The sequence below is a fragment of the Diaporthe citri genome (genome assembly GCF_014595645.1).
Source record: "Diaporthe citri strain NFHF-8-4 chromosome Unknown scaffold_5, whole genome shotgun sequence".
In the NCBI taxonomy this organism is placed as follows: domain Eukaryota; kingdom Fungi; phylum Ascomycota; class Sordariomycetes; order Diaporthales; family Diaporthaceae; genus Diaporthe; species Diaporthe citri.
The window spans coordinates 1,888,989-1,911,194 of NW_025064850.1; the positions used below are offsets into that span (position 1 = coordinate 1,888,989).

Consider the following 22,206-nt stretch of genomic DNA (forward strand, 5'->3'; position numbering starts at 1 on the left):
CACCTCTACATGTCTACTATATTAATTGTCACTGCATTGGAAATGCCTGCATGTGTCTGTAGATTCAAAGGCTATCTTTCAAGTGGATACAACACGTTGTATTTAGGGCTAGGATATGATATTCGACATGCTAGAAGATATTGATGAGAGCTGGGCGATTCTCAGAGCAGTACTATCTTTTATATCACTTGACTTTGATGAGATATATATTTTAATATCAGATAATGCTTCGGTCAGAGAAACAACATGCCTTTATACAATGCATACCTCTGCCCCTGCTCAATGCAAAGACACACACATCCAGTGTAACAACTCGTGTGATGATCTGATGATAGAAGCTCAATTACCAGCCCTCCAGCTGTGGGAGTTATATCGTGCTCCGGAACGCCTCGCTTGTCCATTCAATCCTCCAAGCAATCACCCATGCTTACAAGCGACCACTCAAACCATCAAATCAAAAAGTCCTCCATTAGCGCCTGGGGTTCCGCTCCCCCTTGCCGTCATCATACTGGTGGTCCCCAGGCAACTCCACAGGCACCTCTCCGTCGTTGCCCATCTCGTTCGCACGGTTGTCCCCCGGTGCTTCAACCACGCCCGGCATGGACTGCAGCTCGTGCGACCGCTGCTGTGACTCGTGCACGTTGATCAGATATCCCTTGTCTTCCTCTTCTTCCTTCCTCCCGGCTCCTCCGCCGGCCGCATCTCTCAGCCCCGATTCCTCTATCTCTCTCCTGAGTCTCCTCTTCCTCTCTCGCTGCTTGGGCCGGAACCAGAAGAAGTAGACTGACACAGCTGCGATGATCCCCAGCCCACAGACGCTGCCGACCACTGCCCCTGCGATGGCACCATCCGAAACGCGGTGGGAGGTTACGACGGCTGCTGAAGCTGACGATGATGACGACGATGAGGCTGTTGAAGATGCTGATAATGTTGTGGATGTTGCGGCGAGCGGGGTACACATGTCTATGCTGTAGTAGACCCATGTTGTATTGTAGCACCTGGAGATATATGCCATCTCCGCTTCGCCTGAGCATATATCGGATGTGCTGTCACTCAGATAGATCGTTGCTGGAGATACCGGTCAGCAAGCCGAACACTTCGTCCGCAAACATACCAAGCAGCAGCAAGTGGAGGTTGGTCGCCCACAGAAGGGCACGATTGGAGGGGAAGAACACACGTGTGCAGCCTTCATCGAGGACAGTGAACATGAAGCTCTGATATGTTGAATCAGCCACCCCCGCGATGTTCGTGCAGAATCCATCCGGGTAGCCGTTCTCTCCTGCGATGCGGGTCTGGGAACGCTGGCAGTTCGCGTCCGAAAAAGTGGTCAGACTCGACGCAGCGGTGCTAGCGGCACTGCAGAGCAGCAGGCACAGTGCGGTGGGGAGTTGAGACAGCATTTTGACCCAGGTTACGCGCCTACAAGCCCTAGGTCTACACTCGCGGGACGTAGCTCCAAACTGTCATTGAAGGGGGAGGGTTATGTTGAGGAGAAAATGAACGGCCACAGAGAATCCAGCTAGGTAAGGCATGGTTCGTTTGGGGGCTGAACACAGGCCAGGAGGACTGCGCGCTTGTCCATGGGAAATCCTCCCGAGGGGCTTGCCGGGGTTCGCAGGAAAGGATTGCCTTGGCCTGCAGGTGTGACTATTCCGAACTTGTCCTTGCGAGAGCGGACACATGTGCGCTGCTACCTACCCTGTGCCGGCTTCCCATGCTCTTCAGCCTCAGCCCCCTCCGAAAGCTGAGGTATGCCGTGGGTCTCGTGCCACAAACAGAGGGGGCAAGCCGGAACAAGCCTAGTCGTTTCTTTCCTCTTCGCGTCCAGACCCTACAACGGCGAAGTGCCGGTTGGGTCCCAACTCCAGGGCATCACGGAAATCTCGTGGATTGTTCACGCCTGCGCGCCAACACGCAGGATTGTGGGGCGTCTCAGAATCCCAGTCCTTGGTGCTGTGAGGGCAGGACCCGCTTCCCGGGAGTACATCCCTGAAGGGCGAGGCTCGCCGCGGTCTAGTCGCTCAGCTTTATAAGGTTACTGCAGCTCATTTGACCCCCGACGAATGAGATGGTCGCAGGCACGGGCGGAACGAGTTTAAGCTGTGTGTGACCACAGCGATCGCCAGCACGGACAAGACGATGCCAAATCTCCCAAATCTCCCAACTCTTGGCGAGAAAAAGCCCCCCCCCCCCACCTTCCGCTGGCGCAGCGGGATCCGCCCGCAGCCACGATGGACCCGGGTTTTGGGCAGCTGTGGTGGAACGACGCAACTTGCTTTTCTTCCAGACCCAACCCAGCTCAAGACCCAGCGAGTGGGAATACCTGGACCCTTGCATTGTTGAGGCTCAAAAGGCGCGCGTTGACGTCGGTCTCAGATCCCACTGCGCCATGCCGTCGGAACGCCATCGCGTGAAGGGCCTGGCAGGTAGACTTTTGAGGGTTGCAACGGCTGCTGTCGTTTCCTCGAATGCATTCGTCTGGTCTTTTGGCACTAGCTGAATAGACACCCGCGGGCCGCTAGACTCTGCGGGCCGCGGTGTCTAGGAAATGCCGGTCGGGGTTCCAGGGGCTGCTTATGGACCGGTGGTCTAGTGTCTGACTACCGCAAGCCTTGCGACGCCGACATGACTGACTACCTGTGGGTTGTGTTCCTGTAAGCATCTTAAGTGATAGCGCGAAAGGAAGCACACGCATAAGTGGTCAGCACCATCGGGGGGGGGGGGGGAGGTGTTGTACAAACTACGAGTCCACTTTGAAGTTGCAGCCACGATGAAAAATGATGGTTGGGAAACCAGAAAATCACAGCCAGGCGCCACAGCTCCACTCAGTCGTGAAAGGTCGCTCTTGTATTCTGCAATCATGTCAGCATTTTGGAGAGAGGGAGGGAGGGAGAGGATTGTTAGAATCTATTATCGGCTGCCTGGACGGTGGTTTGCAAGCACCTTGAGGTGTGCGGCGTGTGCCGAAGATTTCACCACGAGATTTATTCGCCGGCACCGAACAGTAGACACCTCTCAAGCATCCGCTCCGTGGGACATAGGTTCAAATACCGTTGCCGGGGGTGTGACAGGTTCCGCTACCATGTCTGTGCCTATACATGAGTTCTGGAACAAAGCAGCAACATCGCCTGGGATTGATACCCTGTTTCCCCTAGCGTCTACGGCCCTCTCTTTTCTCCTCGACTTACTTTAAAGAACTTCTCAGTGACTGGAACCGTGTCACATCTGCGCAGGACAGTACTTTATTTTGAGTATTGGCATGGAGAAGATCTTCCTTAGGCTAGGGAGGAAGACCTTTTGAAGTACAGAACGAATAGCGTGGTACACGCACGATCCGTCCAAGGCTGTTTTCTGGGAGGTCAATCAGCTCGCTCGCTGCATGAATCCCTCACTCATTGAGGCCTTTCGTGGCATGATTCTGACCGAAGGATGCAGCCAGCACCAAAACTGCACGAGGCCCGCTGCTCGGCGGAGTGGACGATTGCCAATGTTGGACAGAGTCGCAATGGTCCCACGGAAATGGCGGCACCCTCGGCACCGTCACATCTCTCATGTCAGACCCCAGCTTGGACTTGCATTGTCAACCTTGTCCCATTCTGAGCCAATACGTGGTGAGCGGTGAGTGGGTTCAGAGCCAACATTTCACGAGTAGATGCGCCATGGCTGGATTTTATTGACTTTTATTGGAGATTTTCCGAGATCTGAGCAGCACTAGACTAGATATCATATACCAGAGGAAATCCCAATCACCTGCAGGAGCTTGGAAGAGAGGCAGACGCTAGGAAAACGAGAACAGTGGAAAAACACAGGGGGCTGCAAGAAACAAACCAATGAGTACCGATTTCTCGACGTGCGTGTGACCACCCTCCTGAAGCAACAAAGGAAATCAAGGAAAATTCATGAGCTCATAATTCGTACCGGCATGACATAACATCCCACAAGGCAGTGTGCAATGACTTGAGCTTGAGCTGTAAGCAACGCTGCCATCCCTTCTGGGTCTTCACTTCCTCTTCTTCTGGCAAGTACCCCTGTCTGTGTGACGCTTCATGTTGTCCTTCCTGTCGGTCTGGTAGTTGCATCGCTTGCAGGTGTACTCCTCGTCTTTAGACAAGTTGGCCAAGTTGGGGTTCTTCTTGGCCCAAGAGGCATGGTTCGCTCGAATGTGCCTGTCGAGCTCTCTCTTCTGGGGACACTTCTTGTCGCAGGCATCGTGGGGGCATGATAGGGGTGGTGCATGATTACGGTCTTCAGGACGTTTGTGTTAGCGGCCTGATATGAGAAGGGGGGCGGTCATCTCTCAAAGCGTCTTCAAGAGTGAGAGTATAGAAGGGTTGAGAATGTTCATACAGTGTTTGCTGGTAGTAACAGTCAGTGAAATCGTAAAATCGTGGCCTCGACTGATGGCTTTGTGGGTGTCTGGATGGGGCTCTACGCAAGCTTACGTGAATTTATGTAGCTTGGAATATGTCTTGTTGCATATGCCACAAACGTGTAGCTCGTCGGACGAGATGTTCTCTTCAGGGGAAGAGGCCTGGTTTCCTGGACCAGGGTAGTGGGTGGGCGTACTCGGGCTGCTGGCGTTGCTTGAGGGAGCATCATTGATCTCGGAAAGTGGTGTGGCTTGGAGCGCAGGCTGCATGGGGTTCATGTTGCTAGAATTTGACAACAGAGTTTCTGGGTAGGCAAGGGAAAAGTCAGGGAAGGCCGTTGGATCCTGCTGGAGGAAATTGTCGGTGTTGTTTGGGCTGGTGGGAGGGTACTAAGTACTCTCGCCCGAAACAACGTGAGACGAATCCGAATAGCCAAAGTTTATGTAGGAAGATTCAGTAAAATAATCTTCAGTATGGGCACTGGGGTCAAATCCAGGCTGGAAGTGGTCAAGGTTTCCAAAATCCTGGAGAATTTCATTGCCACCGAGACCTATTTGGTCCAGGGTCAAGTTTCGGGGGTCCACAGATGGCTCCTCGGTGAACCCATGCTGTCCCATGAAGAATTCGCAGGCGTCGGATCCATCCAGAGTGTCTTCCATGTAAGTCATGTGGTACTCTTGGGAAAGTGCGCTGTGGCCTACGCCGTGGCCACGTCGGCTAGACCTCTGATGGTTGTAAGTGGACGCCATTCAGGAGGCTTAACATCCGACAAATCAGTACTCGTCAGAGGGTTCAGTCTATGGCTGCCACTCCTTGTGAGTCTAGAACCCACAAGTGCCGCCAGTGAGTTTTGATCAGGCATGTACATACAATATCAGCACTCGGAAATGGTTCCTGAAGCAGGCTAGACACGATTCCTCCCGGGCTGCCAAGTCAGCTTCCGCATCAGGCGGCCGACTAGATTCTTCAGCACTTACATGTCTTGTAGAGACGCCTCTGGTTCATTCAACGCTCGTGAGCAGTGCCGAAACAGTGTGATTACACACGCAAGACCGCAATACACGATCAGTTTACTTGTGACCACAGAGAGGAGTTGGAGAAAGGGGTCTGAGCCGAAAGGAAATGACAGTGGGGATATTCACGAGAGATCTCTGGCTGGTTGTGCATGTTTAACCGCCCCGGTTTCTCGTGTGGGCTCCAACCTCGACGCGTGAGGCCCACCGCGGCCAACGCAGTCAGCACCTATGTCACCTAATTCCATTGAAATCTGTCAGTTTCGATGCAGGCCGGTCAATTGTGGTCTGACAGTTGGTTTCTCCTGCATGCGTGGTTGGCACGAGCTGCACTGCCTCGGTCGGCCTCAAGCATTGAAGGCGACGAGGCAGACTTGCGGTAAATTGTGTGGAACCATCATCCAAGGGGCTTGGAGGTGATCCTGGTCGGATTCGTACTGTATGCCGAATTTCGGTGGAGTCAGCCAATAGGGCTGTCCTGCAGTAGGCCTCACAACATGCAAATAGCTTGGTGCAGGGTGGTGTCCCGATATCATTGGGCTGACCGCAAATGCAGGACATGATTGCTAATGTTCTGTTGGGCCTTCTAAGGCGTAATGGCAGATGCCTTGAATTCGCGACTCGAAGACGCTTCAAACGTTGAGTCGTCCATTGTCTATAAATCTGTCTCGAATTCCGACCCATCGAGTGTTTTCAGATTCAAGAGGAGTCAACACAACAGTTCAACATTATCCACCGTCTGTTGGCTATCAACTACTCTCTGCCAACCTCCCTCGAAACTTTCTACAACAAGAACATACCCAGTCATTGAGAATGCCCTACTTGCAAGGTGATGTTGCGAGCGATTCGCTCAGTGATGAGAATTGACGCTGATTCTTCATAGGAACCGATGCATCTCCTGAGAGTGCTCTCGTGCCGTTGGGCAAGCTTCAGAGGCGATTCTACGAGCCGCTTGTCCTCCTGCTTGCACTCACTCAAGCTTGCATGTACAACCGCGCTCCCAGGGCCCCGGATTCGCTAACTGAGGTGCCACCTCACTCACTGGATGAACTGTTCAAAGACTTTGTCAACAAGCTCTGTCAGATCTGTGACAACAAGCCTCGTGGGAGCACCGTGACTGCGATTTCTGTACTCCAATACCCAGACCGCGTGCAATAGTAAGCAATACTCCCGGGGGGTTCATTCTTGAAGAATCATTTGAAACATTCGGAAGCCCTTCTGTGTCTCGCAAAGAGCTAACGAACTGACGAAATGGTTAGTCGTTTTGCATCGAATCAGCGGTCTGAGAGTGACCTCCTGGAAGTGAAGACCTACCTTCAAGACATCCTTGAAACGCTCAGAGGCTACACTGCGTCCTCTTCGACCCCTCTCGTGGAGTCCGTTTTGAGCAAGATCGTTGCTTTCAATGGGCAGAGACTACAGATCTATGTCAAGCATATCTCTGCCCAAACTCAGTCATGTCTCAAGACGCCAACAATTTCAACGGAGTTGTCTGATAAACTCAGCGAGCTTCAAGACCTGGCCCTGAAGGCGGGCGATCAGGAGCTCGAAGAGAGTAAATGTAAGCAAAACTGCTAGTGTTTCGAACTCTAGCGAATGAGGTCAAAGTGATGAGACTGACTCTTCCAAAGTCTTCAAAGTTTGTGCAAACCTCATGCTGTTCATCAAGGACTTCTCGAAGTCTCCCACGTACAAGAGTCTGCATGAGAAGGCCAGCTCAGGTACCGGTAGTCGTGAGCCTTCACCATGGGCCGAGCTACGCCACGCTGCTGGAAGGCTTCTATCATATTATCAAGCATCAAGAACTCTCATTGAAGCCCGGAAGAAGTGGGAGTGTCTATTTCACGATTTTGAAATAGACTTCGTCCGTTCATCAAACCAAATCAGCAACCCTATGACCGACCGGAGAGTCAACGCAGGGGCCATTATCGGCCGTATGACAGGGGATGGGACCAAAATGCAGGAATACAGGGCCCATGCCGAGGAATTGCAAAAGTTCGATCTTGACGGGAAAATCAAGGAGCAGGCCGCGAAACCTTCTTTCAAGCCCCTGGTCCACGCCGAAGTGCTCGTCTACCAGTCCATGCTGGATGAGTTTGGTCCGGCCGGGCCGCACTCGTCCCAGTTCTTCAATGGGTACAAGTACATCGGGTCCAGCAAACCAACCTGCCGGCTCTGCGACTACTACTTCACGGCGTCCGCCACGGGCATAGACGTGCGCAAGACCCACCGCAACCTCTACATCAACTGGCGCACCCCAGATGTCTACTCGCACCAGGGCGAGGCGGCGGTCAAGCGGAGGCAGCAAGTGCTCATCAAGGTGTGCGACAGGGTCTGCGAGGACGCCTTCCGCACGCTGGCCGAGAAGGTCCCGGAGAGGAAGAACCACGACTCCAATACGGACCCGACCTTCCCCGCGCTGAACCACGGCACCAGCGTTGGGTTCGACGGCGGGTGGCGTGACACGGACGCGGACGATCTGGCGGCGTCCATGGGCCAGCTTGGTCTGCGCGACTCTCCAGGGGAGGCCCGGGAGGTGCGACATGAGCCAACACCGCTCAGGGCTGCTTCGGGCTTTGATGCAGACGATGAGGAGGGAGGGGCCCGGCTTTGGTGAGGGGCAGATCCCAGTATATGAATGGAAATGAAGCATACGAATGGTGGTTTCGGGGGTATTTTCAGTGAGTTCGTTTGCTCGTTCGCTCTCAGGCCCGAGGTCTACAACACCTCACCCAGCAGCACTCGTTTGAAGCAAGCCCAGGTGCGCGTTCTGGAATAATCAAGTTTCCGTTCTTGGCCAAATCAGAAGAGGACTGCGGGCCTGAATGATGTACCATTTCTTCAACGGACTGATCAGGGTTTCCATGTCCAAACCCCTTTCCTGAGATGCATTTGAACCAAGTGCAGAGATAAAGTAAACAGAAGATGCACCACACCAAAAAAATTAAGATCGCCTTAAATGCAATCCCGGTATCATCCCAGAGACTCCAAAGTAGCAGGAATAACCACACCTCCCCGAGTGAACATGCCAACAATATCCCTTCCTCACCAAAAAGTGCTCGAGACCCCTATTGCCCTTTCTATGCCCTTCGCCTCCTAATTGTCCCTGATCCCATTCCCAGAGAAAGGCTCTCAAACAATGCCACTTGTAGATCCACCCTTTCGCCCTTCCTATTCATTGGTCATACCGATGCTGCTGGAGCTCCCACCATTGTTGAACCCACTCGTGAATTGCTGACGCTGCCTTTGCTGATATTGGTACAAGGAGTCTCCTGAGTCCTGTCTCGAGAACGTCCCAGGAGTGAATGACCCGATCGGTGTCCCCGTGCCACTGTTGTAGGCCGAGACGTGGTTACTGAAACTGTCCACTAGCGGACTGGTCAGGTCGTACTCCCAGTCCTGCTGGGGCCCCCCGTTGACGTCGCTCGTCCAGTCCGGAAGCGGCACCGAGGTCGTCGTCAGCGACGGCATAGATGCCGGGATAGAGCGCTGACCCGCAGCTACGCTGTTTAGGGCGGTGCTGAAGGCATTGACGTTGTCAGGGTCAAGCAGCGGGTCGCCAAGGAAAGACGAGCTTGACTGTCCGGCGTTAAGGTTGCCACCCATCGAATACATCTCGGAATCGGGATCCGGCTCCTGCTCGTCCTTGACCACCTCCCCGAGGATGCCACCCATTTGCTGGCTGCCACCGGTTGAGCCGGTTAGCCACGAGAGAGACATGCCCTCGGGTCCGAGGATTGGCGATGTGAGCGACGGTGTCAATACCATTCTCATTCCGCCCGGTCGCTCCTGGGCAAACATCAGCAGTCTATCAGCGAACTGCGTTCTGCTGTTTGGCGTTGCGCTGAGGGTGCGGACAAAGAACTCGAGTGGGTCGATGGCGGCGCCTTTCCTGCTGACACCGAGAACACCGAGGTCCCCGCTTCCGGGCAGGAAGTCCATCCCCATCAAGCCGCCACTCAAGGAGCCGAGTCCACTGATTGGGGTTCCAGCGGCACTGGCGCGGTCGACTGCACCGAGCACATTCATGCACCAGGTGCCAATCTCGAAAATCTTCTCGAACATCCCCATGCCGTGTACTTCGACTGCGGTGCTGGGAAGGCTCTGCAGGACGGCAGCTGTCGAGCGCGCGATTGCCAAAGGGAAGGCGAAATGCATGCTCTCGTGTGGGGCTGTCCAGCTCAGTAAGCTCTGGCGAAACGAAGCTTGCCACACAATTAGCCTCAGCCACTGCTGGGTGACGAGCAGGTCGGCCTTCTGAATAGCAGTTGGCTCAGATAGTATTATTTCCTCGTCGGCATCGTCGTTCGAGCCCGAGACTGATGGTGCTGCTGTCACGGGTGCAGAGAAAATCGGCGCCGAGTCTGAAGACGGCGTAGTGGCGCGAGATCGCTGGAGGAAGGAAGGAGGCTGGGCCAGAAGATTCTGGAGAGCAAGGTAAGTAGTCGCACTGACCCGAGGATCAGATCCTTCGTTCCAAGCCGATACAAACGACTCGTCCAGAGGCGTGTAAGACGACACCAGCTGCAGAAATCCAGCATGGATGTCCGGTGATTCGTAGGAGTGACGCGTCGTGGGTAACATCGGCGTCTTCTTAAAAGTGATGGGTTTGTTGCGCAGAATGGCGAAAGATCTAGGTACGACGTTAGACTGAGCAGGGCAAGGTCACACACAGTGTTTCAGTGGTTTACCTTTCAGTGACAAACAATATCCAGAATACCCGTTGCCTGCACAGGGCCTCCTGAGGGGTTAAGCTAACGTATGTTGAATCATCATGCAGTCCCATGTCCTGAGCCAGGGTGAGTGCTTCCCTCAAATACAACCAAGACTTCCGGTTCTGATTTATCTCGAAGAAAGAAGTCGACAACCAAAACGAGGAGATAACGGCATGCAGCGACGCATCCTCCATGAAATCATAGGACTGCCGGTTGGACACGCACTCGTCCAGGAAAAAGCGGCCGGCGTCTTCCCACGACGCTGGGCCGTCAAAGCTGAGGCTTTTCCCGGACATGTGCATGCTTACCAGAGCACATAGGGCAAAAATAAGGTTCTTTTCGGACGGCGTCATCTGCCTCGCGATCATGGAACGGATGGCTGGCATGTAGAGGACTGGCATGATGGGATAGATGTGTTCATAGTAGAGGTCAACACATTGCGGGATAAGATGCAGGAAGGGCCGGTGGAGAGGTTGGTGCTGATCGGACGTAAAGATGCTCCTTGGTTCTGGCCCATTGCGAGGATCTGAGGCGTTGTTCCGCCATGAGACATCCTGTGGTAATGCTGTTGACGGGTAGGCGACGCGGGCTGGCTGGACCTCAGGTTCTGCACTGTTGTCTCTGCTGTCTCTCTCCTTCTCCCGCGCTCTCAACTCGTTGCTATGAAGCTCAGTCAGCGTCTCTTACGACAACAACAGAGAAACTCAAGTCCAGAAAACCGCGCATTGAAGCGCGCCGCCATACCCCAAGTCGCCCAGCCGGGTTTGCAATCACAGGTCTCGTGGGGCAGATGGATGGATCATGAACAGATGAAATGAGGGCAACACACATGACGCGGCCATGGCCCCTCTTGGGACCACGCTTCCTGGGAACATGATCCCGCTTGCAAGTCAAGCTGGCATTGAGACACTGCTGGCAGGGAAGCTGCCCGTCGCAGCGAATTCCTGGGGGAAGGCTGTCAGCATGGCAAGACCCAGCTGTGTGACTGAGGCAGGGCGTGGGAGAAGAGCCAGGCACGCATTGGTTGCAGGGGCGACAGAGACGCGCGTGTCGAGTTCAAGGAGCGGCAGAGAAGGGGAGGGTGATGGAGAGGCGGCAACTGGGGGTGAGGCAGAAGCAGGACAAGGCACACGTACGTCGTCTCCTACAGTGATCACAGACGGTCCGCTTGGACTGAGAGGGCCTGGAGGGCGAGGCGGAGGGGCCGGCAGGATCTGGGTCGGCAGCGGCGCCGGAATGGCGCAGGCTGAGGGCCGGGTCGGACTCGGAGGCTGGGGCGGGAGGCACGGCGGATACGAAGTCGGAAGAGTCGTCTTCGGTCTTCATCCTGGGGGCGGAATCAGAGGGAGGGAGGGGAGGGGAGGGGAGGGGCGGGCAGGCGTTCCGTGACCCGTGATTCCGTGATCCGTAAAGGGTGACTAATGTCCGGGGGGTGGCGGGATACAGGGGGATCCGCTCAAAACAAACTCGACATAATGATAGCCGGTAGGGCGGGCCGAGTCATCAAGCGACAGGAGGGTTTTGGTGGACGAGAGAGGGCGCTGGGTTGAGTGAGGCTCCGCGAGGGTTGAGAGAAGGTTGCGAGTCTTCAGCGAGAGAAGGAGCGATGGCGGGCGGGCAGCAGGGCGGAATGCTCGGGGCCGGGACCGGTTGAGTTCAGGAGGGAGCAGCGCAGGCACGTCGAGGTCAGTTGTCAAGGCCACGCACTGACTTTACCTTGACTGGCCGGGCGATCGGCGTTGGAGGTGGATGGGAGGTGGATGGGATGGGATGGGATGGGAGGGGACGAGTGGGTGTGATGGCGAACCGCGATGGGAAAGCAGCTGCCGCCTGGTGACGGAAGATCTGGACGGGCTTGGAGGGGTTCGCCTCTCCCACTTCCCAGTCTCTCTCTTTTCTCTCTCTACAAACGCCTGCCCACTGCTCCTGCTCCTGTTGCTGGTGGCTCTCTTGCAGCGTTCCTTGCCCTGCCCTGCCCTGCCCTGCCCTGCCCTGCCCTGCCCTGCCCTGCCCTGCATCTACCTCCCTCCCTATCCTACCCTCCTGACCCTCCAGTGCCAAAATGAGCCGGCTACCTGGCCAAACACCTCGCCGCTCGAGGCTGTCTCCCTGCGACTGCGTTCGCGCCGCGTTGCGTTTGCGGACTCTGGCCGTGCCCTGCTGCAGATAAATGCGGGGAAACCAGGATCGCGTCGCATCCGACTCCTGCAACGGCTTGCGACTATACTAGCGTCTTCGCTCGGTCTGCCCTCTCTGTGGTGTTCCAAGGGGGAAAAAAACTCTTTTCCTGGTGACGGGTGCTCATCAGGTGATGCCGCTGATGCCGCTTGTGCCCGCCGAGATTTGAGGCAGGGAGGGTGGGAGCATCAAGGGGCGGATTGCCGCGGTCTACAGCTATCGTTCCACCTCTTGGCCTACATGGCGACTTCAAATCTTGCTGGTATCCTACACATCACCATCATCATATGCCCATATATGCACGGTACACTATTGCAGTACCATGTCGCATCTGACTATTTTAGTCTGGGCCAGGGCAAGCGACTCGCCCGTCTGCCTGCGTCTGCCAGGACTCAGGAGATTTTTCTCGACTCTGATGGAGCCTCCAGAGGAGCCCAGAGGAGCCCACCCAGACGGCCAGAGGGGCCACCGAGAGACACCCCCGTCGGCCAAGTGGCTCTGACAGGGCAGACGGATCGACCAGAATGGATCTTGCGGTGGCTCGAGCCCCCCTGACAAGAGACCCGTCCGCCCCACCCCTGGCCCCTGAACTTCAGCCGCAAGACCTCACGGCATCAAACCACGTAAGTTGCTGGCTCCGCTTGCAGAAAGCTTGATTGGCGCCATGCGTCATGGTAGCTGCGCTGCGGGCTTCGCCTCAGGAGTCTTCACTCCATCCGGCCGGCCTGTCTGCTGAGGCATTTGGCCCGCGGTTTGGTTTGATTTGAGTTGTTTGGCTTGGCTGACCGGGACGGTCCAGACGCCCTTGTTTTGTTTCCGAGATATGGTATGATAAATCATGCGCTGTGCTCTACTGTACTGTGCTGTACTGTATTCTACAGTCAGGGCCGGCATCGCCTGGAGACCACCTCACAGTTCCTCCTTGAAGAACTTCTCTTCGCTTCCCTCTCCTTCCTCGCCCTCCCCGCCCTCGACCTCGGCTTCACCTTCGCCTTCGTCCTCGCCCTCGCCCTCCCCGTCGTCCACAATGCCCCGGATCTCCGGCACCTCTCCCGGCACCTCGACCACCTCGAGCGTCCAGGCTTTGTCTCCCGCGATTTTCTCCAGCTCCTTGCGAAATTGGTCTATGGTGTCCGGATCCAGGTTGCGCTTCTCAAGCCCTTCGTCCGTCATCATCTCCACCTGTCCACCCTCGGCCTTGCTCAGGGCCCTAGCAAGCGTTTCGATAAGCGGTTTCGTCGAGGCCCCTTTGCCCGCAACGAATCCCCGTGGCGGCTTCAACTTGGGTGGGGGTTGACCGTCGTCCGTGCCGTGAAGCTCCTTGCCGCCGATAATGATGCCGCCTATCTCCATGCCGCTGAATTTGTTCCTACCCTGCGCGTCCTGCTGTCTCTGTGTGGCGTCTTCGCCCTCGGCCCCCTCGTCGGCCTCCTCTTGACCCTGGAGGGTACCCGCGGCCTCTGCGGCCTCGATGCTGTTACGCACTCGCCAGGCGTTCGCCTCGTCTTCAGAATCGAAGATACGCTGACAACTGATGGGGTGTGCGCGAGTCTCCTTTGGTGGTAAGAATGCCACGTCCTCGCACAGGCGAGGCGTGTGAACCAGCATGAGATATGAACATGTGGTAATCTCCTTGATCCAGCCGATACGGTCAACCGTCGAGCCCGGGTTGCAGTGGTACTGGATCTCAATGGTCCTCTCGCGTTCCGTAAGATCGCAAATCGTGCCAGCTCCCATGCGCTGTACGAGGTAGCGCTGATCGCCCTTGACCTGCAGTTCCGTGTGTGGAGGAGGCTTGAAGTCGGTTTGCTGGCTATTCGTGTCCGTCTGTAACTCCTTGCTCTGTTTCTTGCTTTTCTTGGTGCTGTGAGGTTGTTGCACCCTGCCCAGAACGTACTCCTGGCTGTGTGGATCCCGCGCTGGAAGGCCGCCCTTCATGTTGGTGGGGAGCGCATGGAACTGGACGATATCCTGTCCGTAGCAAAACTTGTAACTCCACCAGCCTGACACAAAGTAGAGGCACTGGTTCTCAAGATCGCTCATGAGCTCCCATCCTCGCGTGTTGGCCCGCGCAAGCTCGCGGGCCTCTTCTGCCTTTGCCAGGTCTGTCGCAGTCTGGTTGGGGGCGGGAGGTGGCGCGAGGACGGGGACAGAACAGAGGAACCTGGAAGGTGGAATGTTGATAATTTCGAATTCCTCAGACACCTCTGGCATGCCATCTTCGGGATCGCCATCTTGACCGGCGTCTGCGGCCGCGGACTCACGGGTCTGGCTGGTGAGGTCAGTCTGCGAAGAGAAATCGGCCGTGTAGGTGGTCTGGGCGGATCGTGAGGATTCAATAATTCGTTGCGCATCTTTCTCGAGAATTATGGTATCTGGGAAGACGACTTCAAACTGTCAGGCTAGTCATCAGCATGCAGCGTGAGGGAGCGGCCAAAAGACAGCAGCGGCTTCTTTACCTGCGGATGGGCCAGCATATCATCGTGGATGCTGAATCCAGGTTGCCGAGCTCTGCACAGCTGCAGGCTGGCTAACAGAACGAGATTGAGACGGCGCATCATGCCGCTAAGCACTGTTCTGGCTCACATGAAGGTTGCGAGATGGACACTTGTTGGTGCGCGAGCAACTCGTAGACGTGTAAGTTGGTTCCCATTGAATCCGGCGCTGACGTTTGTTAGCCAGTCAGCCAGTTGAGAAGTGGCATCAACGGCGCGCACGGACCACCCGCGCTGTCGGCCTCGGCTGACACGGTGGGCGTAACTTCACACTGTCGCTCACTTCAAACAACCTTCCTTCCGCACTTACTTCCTGCCTCGAAGTATGATCCTCAACACCTACCCATCCACGCCATGCATGTATTCACCGGCCGAATGAAGTGTGGACACTGCACGACGATGATCGTCCCTTGATCCGATTCCAGGTCCCCGTCGATACTCGGAATCCATTTTCCATTACCATGGGCTTCTGATATTTCGAGAGGAGCTCACTGATCGCACCATCCCTGATTTAGCACTCTGCATTCGAACTCCACTGCACAGAGGAGCCACTGCTGATCCAGAGCCTTCCATAAATGGCGATTCTGACGAGGCCGTGTCATCCGAATATACTTTGTTGGACCCTCACACTTGGCATGGGCCAACAGGTGAATCGTCACCACTAATACGGGTAGCGAAATATCAGCACCCACCATCGCTACCACCAGCCCCCGGTGTCCGGCCGGAACCTGCCTCTCGTTACGGGCCCGGAGATCCTGTGGACCCTGCGTAACCAGGAGCGACATGTCGGAGGATCAAACCAAGTGAGCATCGACTGACATGTGCCCAGGCCTGGGCTGCGCGACTCGACGAAGGAAGGGCCGATATCGACTCGCAGGCGGTTGTGGATCCAGCATGGGAGGAGCATCGTGCTCGTGGGCCCGTCGAGGAGCATGAGGTAATTTGGAATTCCTCGGCGGTACTGAGATGCATTGCGGCCGGGCGATCCGCAAGTGTGTGTGAGGGGCACAATGCAGGTGAGCAGGTTGTGTCAAAGACCATCCTGACCATCCGGGTCCCATCAACGATCCCGTTCCCACCTTGTGCGCGGTTTATTCTGGACCGCCAGCCTTTTTCCCCTATGCGGTGCTTGATAGGTGCAGATCTCACCGATCCAGTCGGATCAAGCCGATTGCGAGGTGGAAATCCTACATACAAAAAAAAAATTGGTGTATGGATTCCTGTTTCCTGCTTAAGTCCAGTTCAGCGTAAGGTGATAATCACATGCGGCCCTAACTGAGCACATGAGTATGCACAAGGGCCTTTCTTGTTGTGCCCTCGAGTCGTGCGGTGGCTCAGGTGGAGAACACAGTTCGGTCTGACTTGGCAGTGCTCTCCGAGTACGTACGTCTTTTGTTCAGGGGCAAGCGTGGATATCAGCAATACGCGTAATGGCTTGCCTTCAGTCAGACAGGAGATGCGAGCCAACATCTGTGACGTGTGGGCTATGAATGTTACATATCGCCGTCAACCTAGTTTGACGATCTGCAGTGGTTGGCTTGTCTAGTTGCTGCTCATTTCCTACGTTGACAGCTCTTAGCGGGCGAAGATCAAGGGGAGAGGCGAAGAGAGGAAAATTTCCCTGCGGTTTAACCAGGCTTCTCGAGTCTCACGTCCTCCCTAACGACTGGAGCTTTTTTGCCCATGTGACTGTTGGTCAAGCTAGTGGTGTCTCCTGTCGTGACCTACGTTCTCAACGATGCGGAATTCATGCGGGACAGACAGGTAATCAAGCAGGACAAATAGCCTTGAGACATGTGAAGTATGTGAGTGGCAGCAGGGCTTGTAGATGCACCTGCAGAATCGGCATGTTAAGCTCCCTGCGCCACCAGACTTTTGAAAAGGTCGTGTAAAACTTGCCTTTTCTTGTTTCACAACCAGCTACCTACGTATATGATGTCCATACAACTTCGACCAGTACTTTGCTACAAGATTAATCATGACCATCGGTCTGGACGTCCCAATGTCTCTCTTGAAGACACTTCGCAACTTTAAAACAGCAGGCCCATCGCATTAATGTTTTCCTCCGGGGACAAGCGGTGGTGCCAGCTAAGTGAACTTCAACAACAACACCCTCTTTGCAACCATCGTAGCCGGCTGCAGCGGTTGTAGCAATTACCTGGGCTGCGCTTTGTCCTATCCATATGCTTGAGTTCTTTTGAATCGCAGATAATTATGGAATGTCTGTGTAATCCTCCGCCACCGCAACCGTCGTGACTCTACGTGCCGAGCACCGCTCTTCAGGTGTGAGGGACTGCCCTTTGAGCAGTGACATACTACCATTTTCACAACAGCACACCAATTCAGGGAGAAACTATATACTATACAAGAAATTATGATTTAATAACTGAAACCCAATTGCATTAGTTTACAATACTTGTTATCCTGGTACCTGTACATGGCTAGCCTAGCAGACACGATATCAGGCTGGAAAAGCATGCGATCAAGGTAGATGAATGTCATATGCCATCTAATTACAGACTAAACTTCAACGACATCAATAGTTCGTGAAACTACCACCATGTTTACTGTTTCACCTGCTTGGTAGCCTTGAATAGCAAGAGGGATATCCAGGTATTCTGTATTCTTATCAAAAGCGGCTAATACATCAGGGCATCCACATGGGGAACAAGACCCACAGATTTCACAAATAAGTATAAAGGTGAAAAAACTCAAATCTAATAATTTCTCATTGAATGGAGCCTTTGAACGCATTGATTTGCTCAGGAAGAGCCATGGAACACTGCAATTGATCACGTGAGGGAGCTACCAACATTTATACTTACTTGGATCCATAGGTCATGTTCATGCTGGAGCTGTCTTCCTGCAGCTGAAGTTCTCCTTATAAATTCTGGTAGCTAAGGAGGAGTCTGGTCCATCAGGGCATGGCTGAAAAGCATTCTTTGGGAATGTAATTACCGACCACTTAGCAGCCATCTCACGGACTTCAAATTTGGTGTTGGGCGACCACAGAAGACTTCCGCAGTGACGCCCGCTCTACGCCTTCTGAGAAGTGTGAATCGACAGCTCTTAAATGCAAGAGGCACGTAGACCCTTGGTGGAATTGAAGCTGACACCTTTCCCTCTCTGAGCAATGAGAGCCCATCCAATCCCCTGGTAATCAGTGTCAAGTATGCTCGCTTGTCCCATCCACCCGAAGCATTGGTCAGATGATCTCCTTCTCCACCCTAGGCAGATTCGCCAGGTCCAGCTGGCCTGGCAGCTTACTGCTCATGTACTTCTTGCAAAGGGGCTTGTGCCTCCTGGTCCAGTCCCTCTTCTGGCAGACTGGGCTGCAGTAAAAGACGGAACGGCACGCACCACAGGCTTTCAACTGTGCGCGGGACAGCATGGCGCCTCCGGGGGACACACACTATAGTTGGCGAGCAAGTAACGTTTAACGGAGCTCTCACAGGAGCCGTGTCCGGCAGCGGCTGTTGGAATCGCCCCAGAGGCAAAACTCACATTTTCACATCCACACATCGTGTGGCCCTTGTCCGCACCCTTGAGACGGAGTTCCCGAGCACCAGGGAAGTCCCCTCTCGCCTCCAGCACGCGCGCCATATTGTCCCGGCTCGCAGCGGCGTCGTTGCGGGGGCCGAGCTCCATGCCGCCAAACGCCTTGTCGTCCCTGACCGCGAGGGCCTTCGCGAACGCAGCCGCCGCCTCGTCGAGCTTCCCAGCCGCGAGATACGTCTCGCCGAGGTTGTTGAAGGAGATTGCGGCGTGGACGGACCGCTCGCCGTGGAGCCGGACCTTAACTTGGACGGCCTCGGAGTGCAGGCGGATAGCCTCGTCGTACCGGCCCGCGCGCTTGGCGACGATTGCGGAGTTGTTCTTCTGGATGGCCTCCCTGTAGCATTCAAAGTCAGCCATCGAAGCATTAAGGAATAATTCCACCCAGCCAATTATAGAAAGGAGCCTGCAGGCGGGCCACAGTATGGGCCATAGCCGGTCTCAAAGCCTGCAGCCTAGTGATATTCTTGATTCACAGGCTACAGATTGGAGAGCCTTCTTCTTGAAAGAGCCAGGATTGTATCTGAGAGCTGCTTACATGGCCTCAGCAGCATCGGTGCCAGAGCGCATCGCGGTGATGTTTTCGAAGACGTCCATGTTGCTAAGACTGGTTGGAGGAACAGCGGCTGGTAGTCGATTCTGACCTCTGGTGTCTCGGAATTATGGCGCGTTTTGGGCTGCGATAGCAAAAATGTTGCCTAAAGCGTTCACACTGCTGAGCATTGAAATCGACCACCTGGGCAGTTGTGGAGCGGCGATGGGATTCTTCTTTCTATGCGGTGGGTGCAAGATTCTTTAAGTTATTTCTATGTGGTCTGATCGCTTGATATGGCGGGGATGCGAAATGCTTTCTCCTCCCTCCCTGGCCTCCCCGCTCTTTGAGTTGCATTTACGGACCGTAAATGCCCGTAAACAACCCGTAAACAACCCGTAAACAACCCGTAAGTGCACACGTAAAAGTGAATCCGTAAAAGTTCACCCGTGCGGTGCGTGCCCCGTGTTACGGGCGGTTGTCTGCAAAATAGAGACAGCACATCCACTAATAGACATGTTCCTGCAAAATTAGGGCATTGACCACTTCTGCATATAGAAGTCCTTGTCGGCTAGCATGCTGATGATAGTGAAAGCCGACTCTGCGGCTTGAATGAGCGTCATGTCCTGCTACCAGGCAATTTGACTAGTTCCCTTGCTATGGTCTGAATGTATAGGTATTTGTAATAAGCTATAGCTAGGAATAGTGTAAGTGCTTGCCTTTTGCAGGAATATTTTGGAGAAGTCGAGGGAAGATTGAGCACCCAAATTATCCCAATGAAAAAATCCCTTTCGTTCTTTGGGCTTGCAATGCAGGCCATTGGTAAGTCCCAATGCGTGCGTGCTAGGGATAGTCTGAAGCGATAGTCTCCCCATTGTCAAGTGTGGAAAGCGCTAGGACAAAGTTGGCTGACGAACTCCAGGGACACCTCCTGGGAAAAAGACCTGAAGACCACCTGGGATTTGAGGTTCGAGTTTAGGATGCTTCTCATTATGTTCCTCGAGGGGTACAACATGACACTAGGCTATTCAACTGTTGTTGTTACCCCTTCTCCCGCCCGACTTACTCCTATTGACATGTTCCTGCAACACCTTCCTGGTCTGCACAAGACTCCTCTTCTGCTTCTGCTTGGCCTTCCCGATGGTCATCAAGAAGTTCTTCTTCCTGGCCTTCTCCTTGTTTGACGTGGACTTGCCCTCGGCCTCCTTCTTGGACTTCCGGATGGCCTGTGTGGATTTGTGCTCCTCCCGATTGGGCTTGCCCTCCTTGGCCAGTGCGACTCTCTCCTCCTTGGTCGTCTTGCGCAGCTTCGCTGGCAGCTCGATCTGTTCGGCCGTCAAGGGGTCGTCGGCGTGCCGGGCTGCGAGCTCCCGCGCGTGCTTGGAGCGGTTGCCCATGGCCTTGTCAAGGTTGGCTTGCAGGCGCAGCTCTTGCAGCTTGGCCAGATCTGCGGGCGAGAGGATGGTGGTTGTGGCGAGCTTGGACATCCGTTCGACTTCTGCTGCCGCGCTGGGCTTGTCTCCGTCTACAAGCTCTGGTGCTTCTGATGATCCCTTCCTCTGGCGCTTGGCCGCTGGCTCCTCGTCCTCGTCCTCGCTTGACACGGCGATCCAGCCTCCAGAATCGCTACTAGCTTCGGAATCAACCTCCCAGTCGCTGTCGTCAGAGACGTCGGCTTCCGGGTCCTCGTCACTGCCAACATCTTCCGGCAGACCTTTGGCCACACGTTTGCGCTTCCTCTCTTCCTCTTTCCACTTCTCAAGCAGCTCAAGGCCCTCAATACCACCGGCATCCTGTTCTCCGAACTTTCGTTGTTGCAGTTCTCCGCTTCGTAGGTTCATGGTGGCGTTCTTACCACGATCCCTCTTTCGGAGCATCTCTGCACCAACCTCGCGGTACAAGGACAGCAAGCCCTTCGCGGCCATCATCGTTCCCTTGTCCTTGCTCTTACGGTACTGCACCAGATCTTGCAGTAGCGTCTCCGTCATAGCCAGAGGCTGACGGACACAGACTTCGCGGATCGAATTCAGACCGGCGGCTGCTACTTCTGATGCCGCCGCTTCCGAGACGAACTCGTTCGCGATCTTCAGGATCAGAGGCTCCAGGGCGTCTGGTGGGACCAGATCGTGCGTTGCTTGGGCCAGGCATGCCAGGAAGGTGGTGACGGACGGCTGTTTCGGCGTGAGAAACTTGATAAACCAGGAATAAAGGTTGATGACCGTGAGTTTGTGCAATCCAACCAGTCGAGTGACCAGTTGCAATACAAGCAATTTACTCTCCAAAGCCAGCTTCGTCTTGGTGTTCAGCAGGTGCTTCTGAAATAATTGCTCGGCAAAGCCCTGGGGATCATGAAGCAGGTGCAGAGCAGAGAAGTTCAACGGATGTGGCTGATTCTTCTTGCGCTCATGCTTCTTGACCTTTTCGACGGCGGATTTATACTGCCTTGCTTGCTTCTTGGACTTCTTGTTGATGCCGTGCTGGTGCTGAATCTTCTTAAGATCGATAGCCTCATCATCACTGCTGTCATCCTCCATTTCCTCTCGCTCCTTGTCACCGCCCAGGAAGAACCGAACTCCTCCAACTACAACCTTCTCGCTGTCGGCCAGACATGCCTCTTTCATCACCTGCACGGGCTTCGCGTCGGTCCATATTTGCCGCCGCCACATCTCGCGTGTCAACCGCACAGCCCACACTCCCTTGGGCGAAGTCTTATCGGAGGCGATGAGGATGGAGAGCACGTTTTGTACCGTTCGATTAAGAGGATGGTTCGTATGTTTCGAATTCGAGTTTCGCAGGTCACTGACAATCTTCTGGTACAGCACAGCCCTGAGGCTTTTGCTGGGCGTCGAGACAAGGATCGGAAACAAGGTGGTTAGGAGGTACTCGGAAGAGATGATTTCTTTCCTTCGCAGGAGCACCAGGCTCCCTACCAGCTTCTCGCGCACGTCTGGGGGAAGGATGGCATGGTGCTGCGTCAGCACCTCCTTGAGGTCGTCTGGAAAGGTCTCGGTCTCCTCTTTGAAGCAGTCGGCGACGTGAGCGATGAAGTCGATCTTGTCATGGAAGTCCTGCGAGACATCCCTGGTCATGTTTGCCGGGTTGTCGAGGAACACCTCCTTGGTGGAGAGGTAGGCCGAGTATTGTCTTTGGAACTCGTCTGCATAGCTTTGAGGATCCGACCGCACTTTGAACTGCAGACTTGCGAGATCGGCATCGAGTTTCTCGAGCGCGCCGACTTTCCTCTTTCCCATGGTCGCCGATAGATTCACCGCTCAATCTGAATTGTCTAGAATTGGCAGTCGAGGATTGGTGATCCTAGAGGGAGGAAATTCTCAGCAGTACGTTGGG

General features: G+C 54.7%; 7 protein-coding genes across 7 annotated transcripts; 1 reads left to right on the forward strand and 6 right to left on the reverse strand.

The window, feature by feature from the left end:
* Nucleotides 1-469: 469 nt before the first annotated feature.
* On the reverse strand, nt 470-1,400 carry INS49_011202 (uncharacterized protein; the record flags this gene model as incomplete). The annotated part of the gene is made up of 2 exons (XM_043171921.1): nt 470-1,068; nt 1,115-1,400. 2 exons carry the CDS (start codon nt 1,398-1,400, stop codon nt 470-472), a joined length of 885 nt encoding a protein of 294 aa, XP_043023666.1.
* A 2,600-nt stretch (nt 1,401-4,000) lies between these two features.
* Nucleotides 4,001-5,119, reverse strand: INS49_011203 (uncharacterized protein; the record flags this gene model as incomplete). The annotated part of the gene is made up of 4 exons (XM_043171922.1): nt 4,001-4,245; nt 4,348-4,355; nt 4,443-4,674; nt 4,768-5,119. 4 exons carry the CDS (start codon nt 5,117-5,119, stop codon nt 4,001-4,003), a joined length of 837 nt encoding a protein of 278 aa, XP_043023667.1.
* Nucleotides 5,120-6,196: 1,077 nt separating this feature from the next.
* Nucleotides 6,197-8,000, forward strand: INS49_011204 (uncharacterized protein; the record flags this gene model as incomplete). Its single annotated transcript, XM_043171923.1, has 4 exons — nt 6,197-6,212; nt 6,267-6,540; nt 6,643-6,944; nt 7,015-8,000. 4 exons carry the CDS (start codon nt 6,197-6,199, stop codon nt 7,998-8,000), a joined length of 1,578 nt encoding a protein of 525 aa, XP_043023668.1.
* Nucleotides 8,001-8,554: 554 nt separating this feature from the next.
* On the reverse strand, nt 8,555-11,424 carry INS49_011205 (uncharacterized protein; the record flags this gene model as incomplete). The annotated part of the gene is made up of 4 exons (XM_043171924.1): nt 8,555-10,016; nt 10,075-10,758; nt 10,928-11,042; nt 11,235-11,424. 4 exons carry the CDS (start codon nt 11,422-11,424, stop codon nt 8,555-8,557), a joined length of 2,451 nt encoding a protein of 816 aa, XP_043023669.1.
* A 1,761-nt stretch (nt 11,425-13,185) lies between these two features.
* INS49_011206 (uncharacterized protein) lies at nt 13,186-14,929 on the reverse strand (the record flags this gene model as incomplete). The annotated part of the gene is made up of 3 exons (XM_043171925.1): nt 13,186-14,670; nt 14,736-14,806; nt 14,863-14,929. 3 exons carry the CDS (start codon nt 14,927-14,929, stop codon nt 13,186-13,188), a joined length of 1,623 nt encoding a protein of 540 aa, XP_043023670.1.
* Nucleotides 14,930-17,976: 3,047 nt separating this feature from the next.
* INS49_011207 (uncharacterized protein) lies at nt 17,977-18,923 on the reverse strand (the record flags this gene model as incomplete). The annotated part of the gene is made up of 3 exons (XM_043171926.1): nt 17,977-18,183; nt 18,276-18,663; nt 18,865-18,923. The coding sequence occupies 3 exons, from the start codon at nt 18,921-18,923 to the stop codon at nt 17,977-17,979; spliced, it is 654 nt and encodes a 217-aa protein (XP_043023671.1).
* A 925-nt stretch (nt 18,924-19,848) lies between these two features.
* On the reverse strand, nt 19,849-22,109 carry INS49_011208 (uncharacterized protein; the record flags this gene model as incomplete). The annotated part of the gene is made up of 2 exons (XM_043171927.1): nt 19,849-19,856; nt 19,925-22,109. 2 exons carry the CDS (start codon nt 22,107-22,109, stop codon nt 19,849-19,851), a joined length of 2,193 nt encoding a protein of 730 aa, XP_043023672.1.
* Nucleotides 22,110-22,206: the final 97 nt, after the last annotated feature.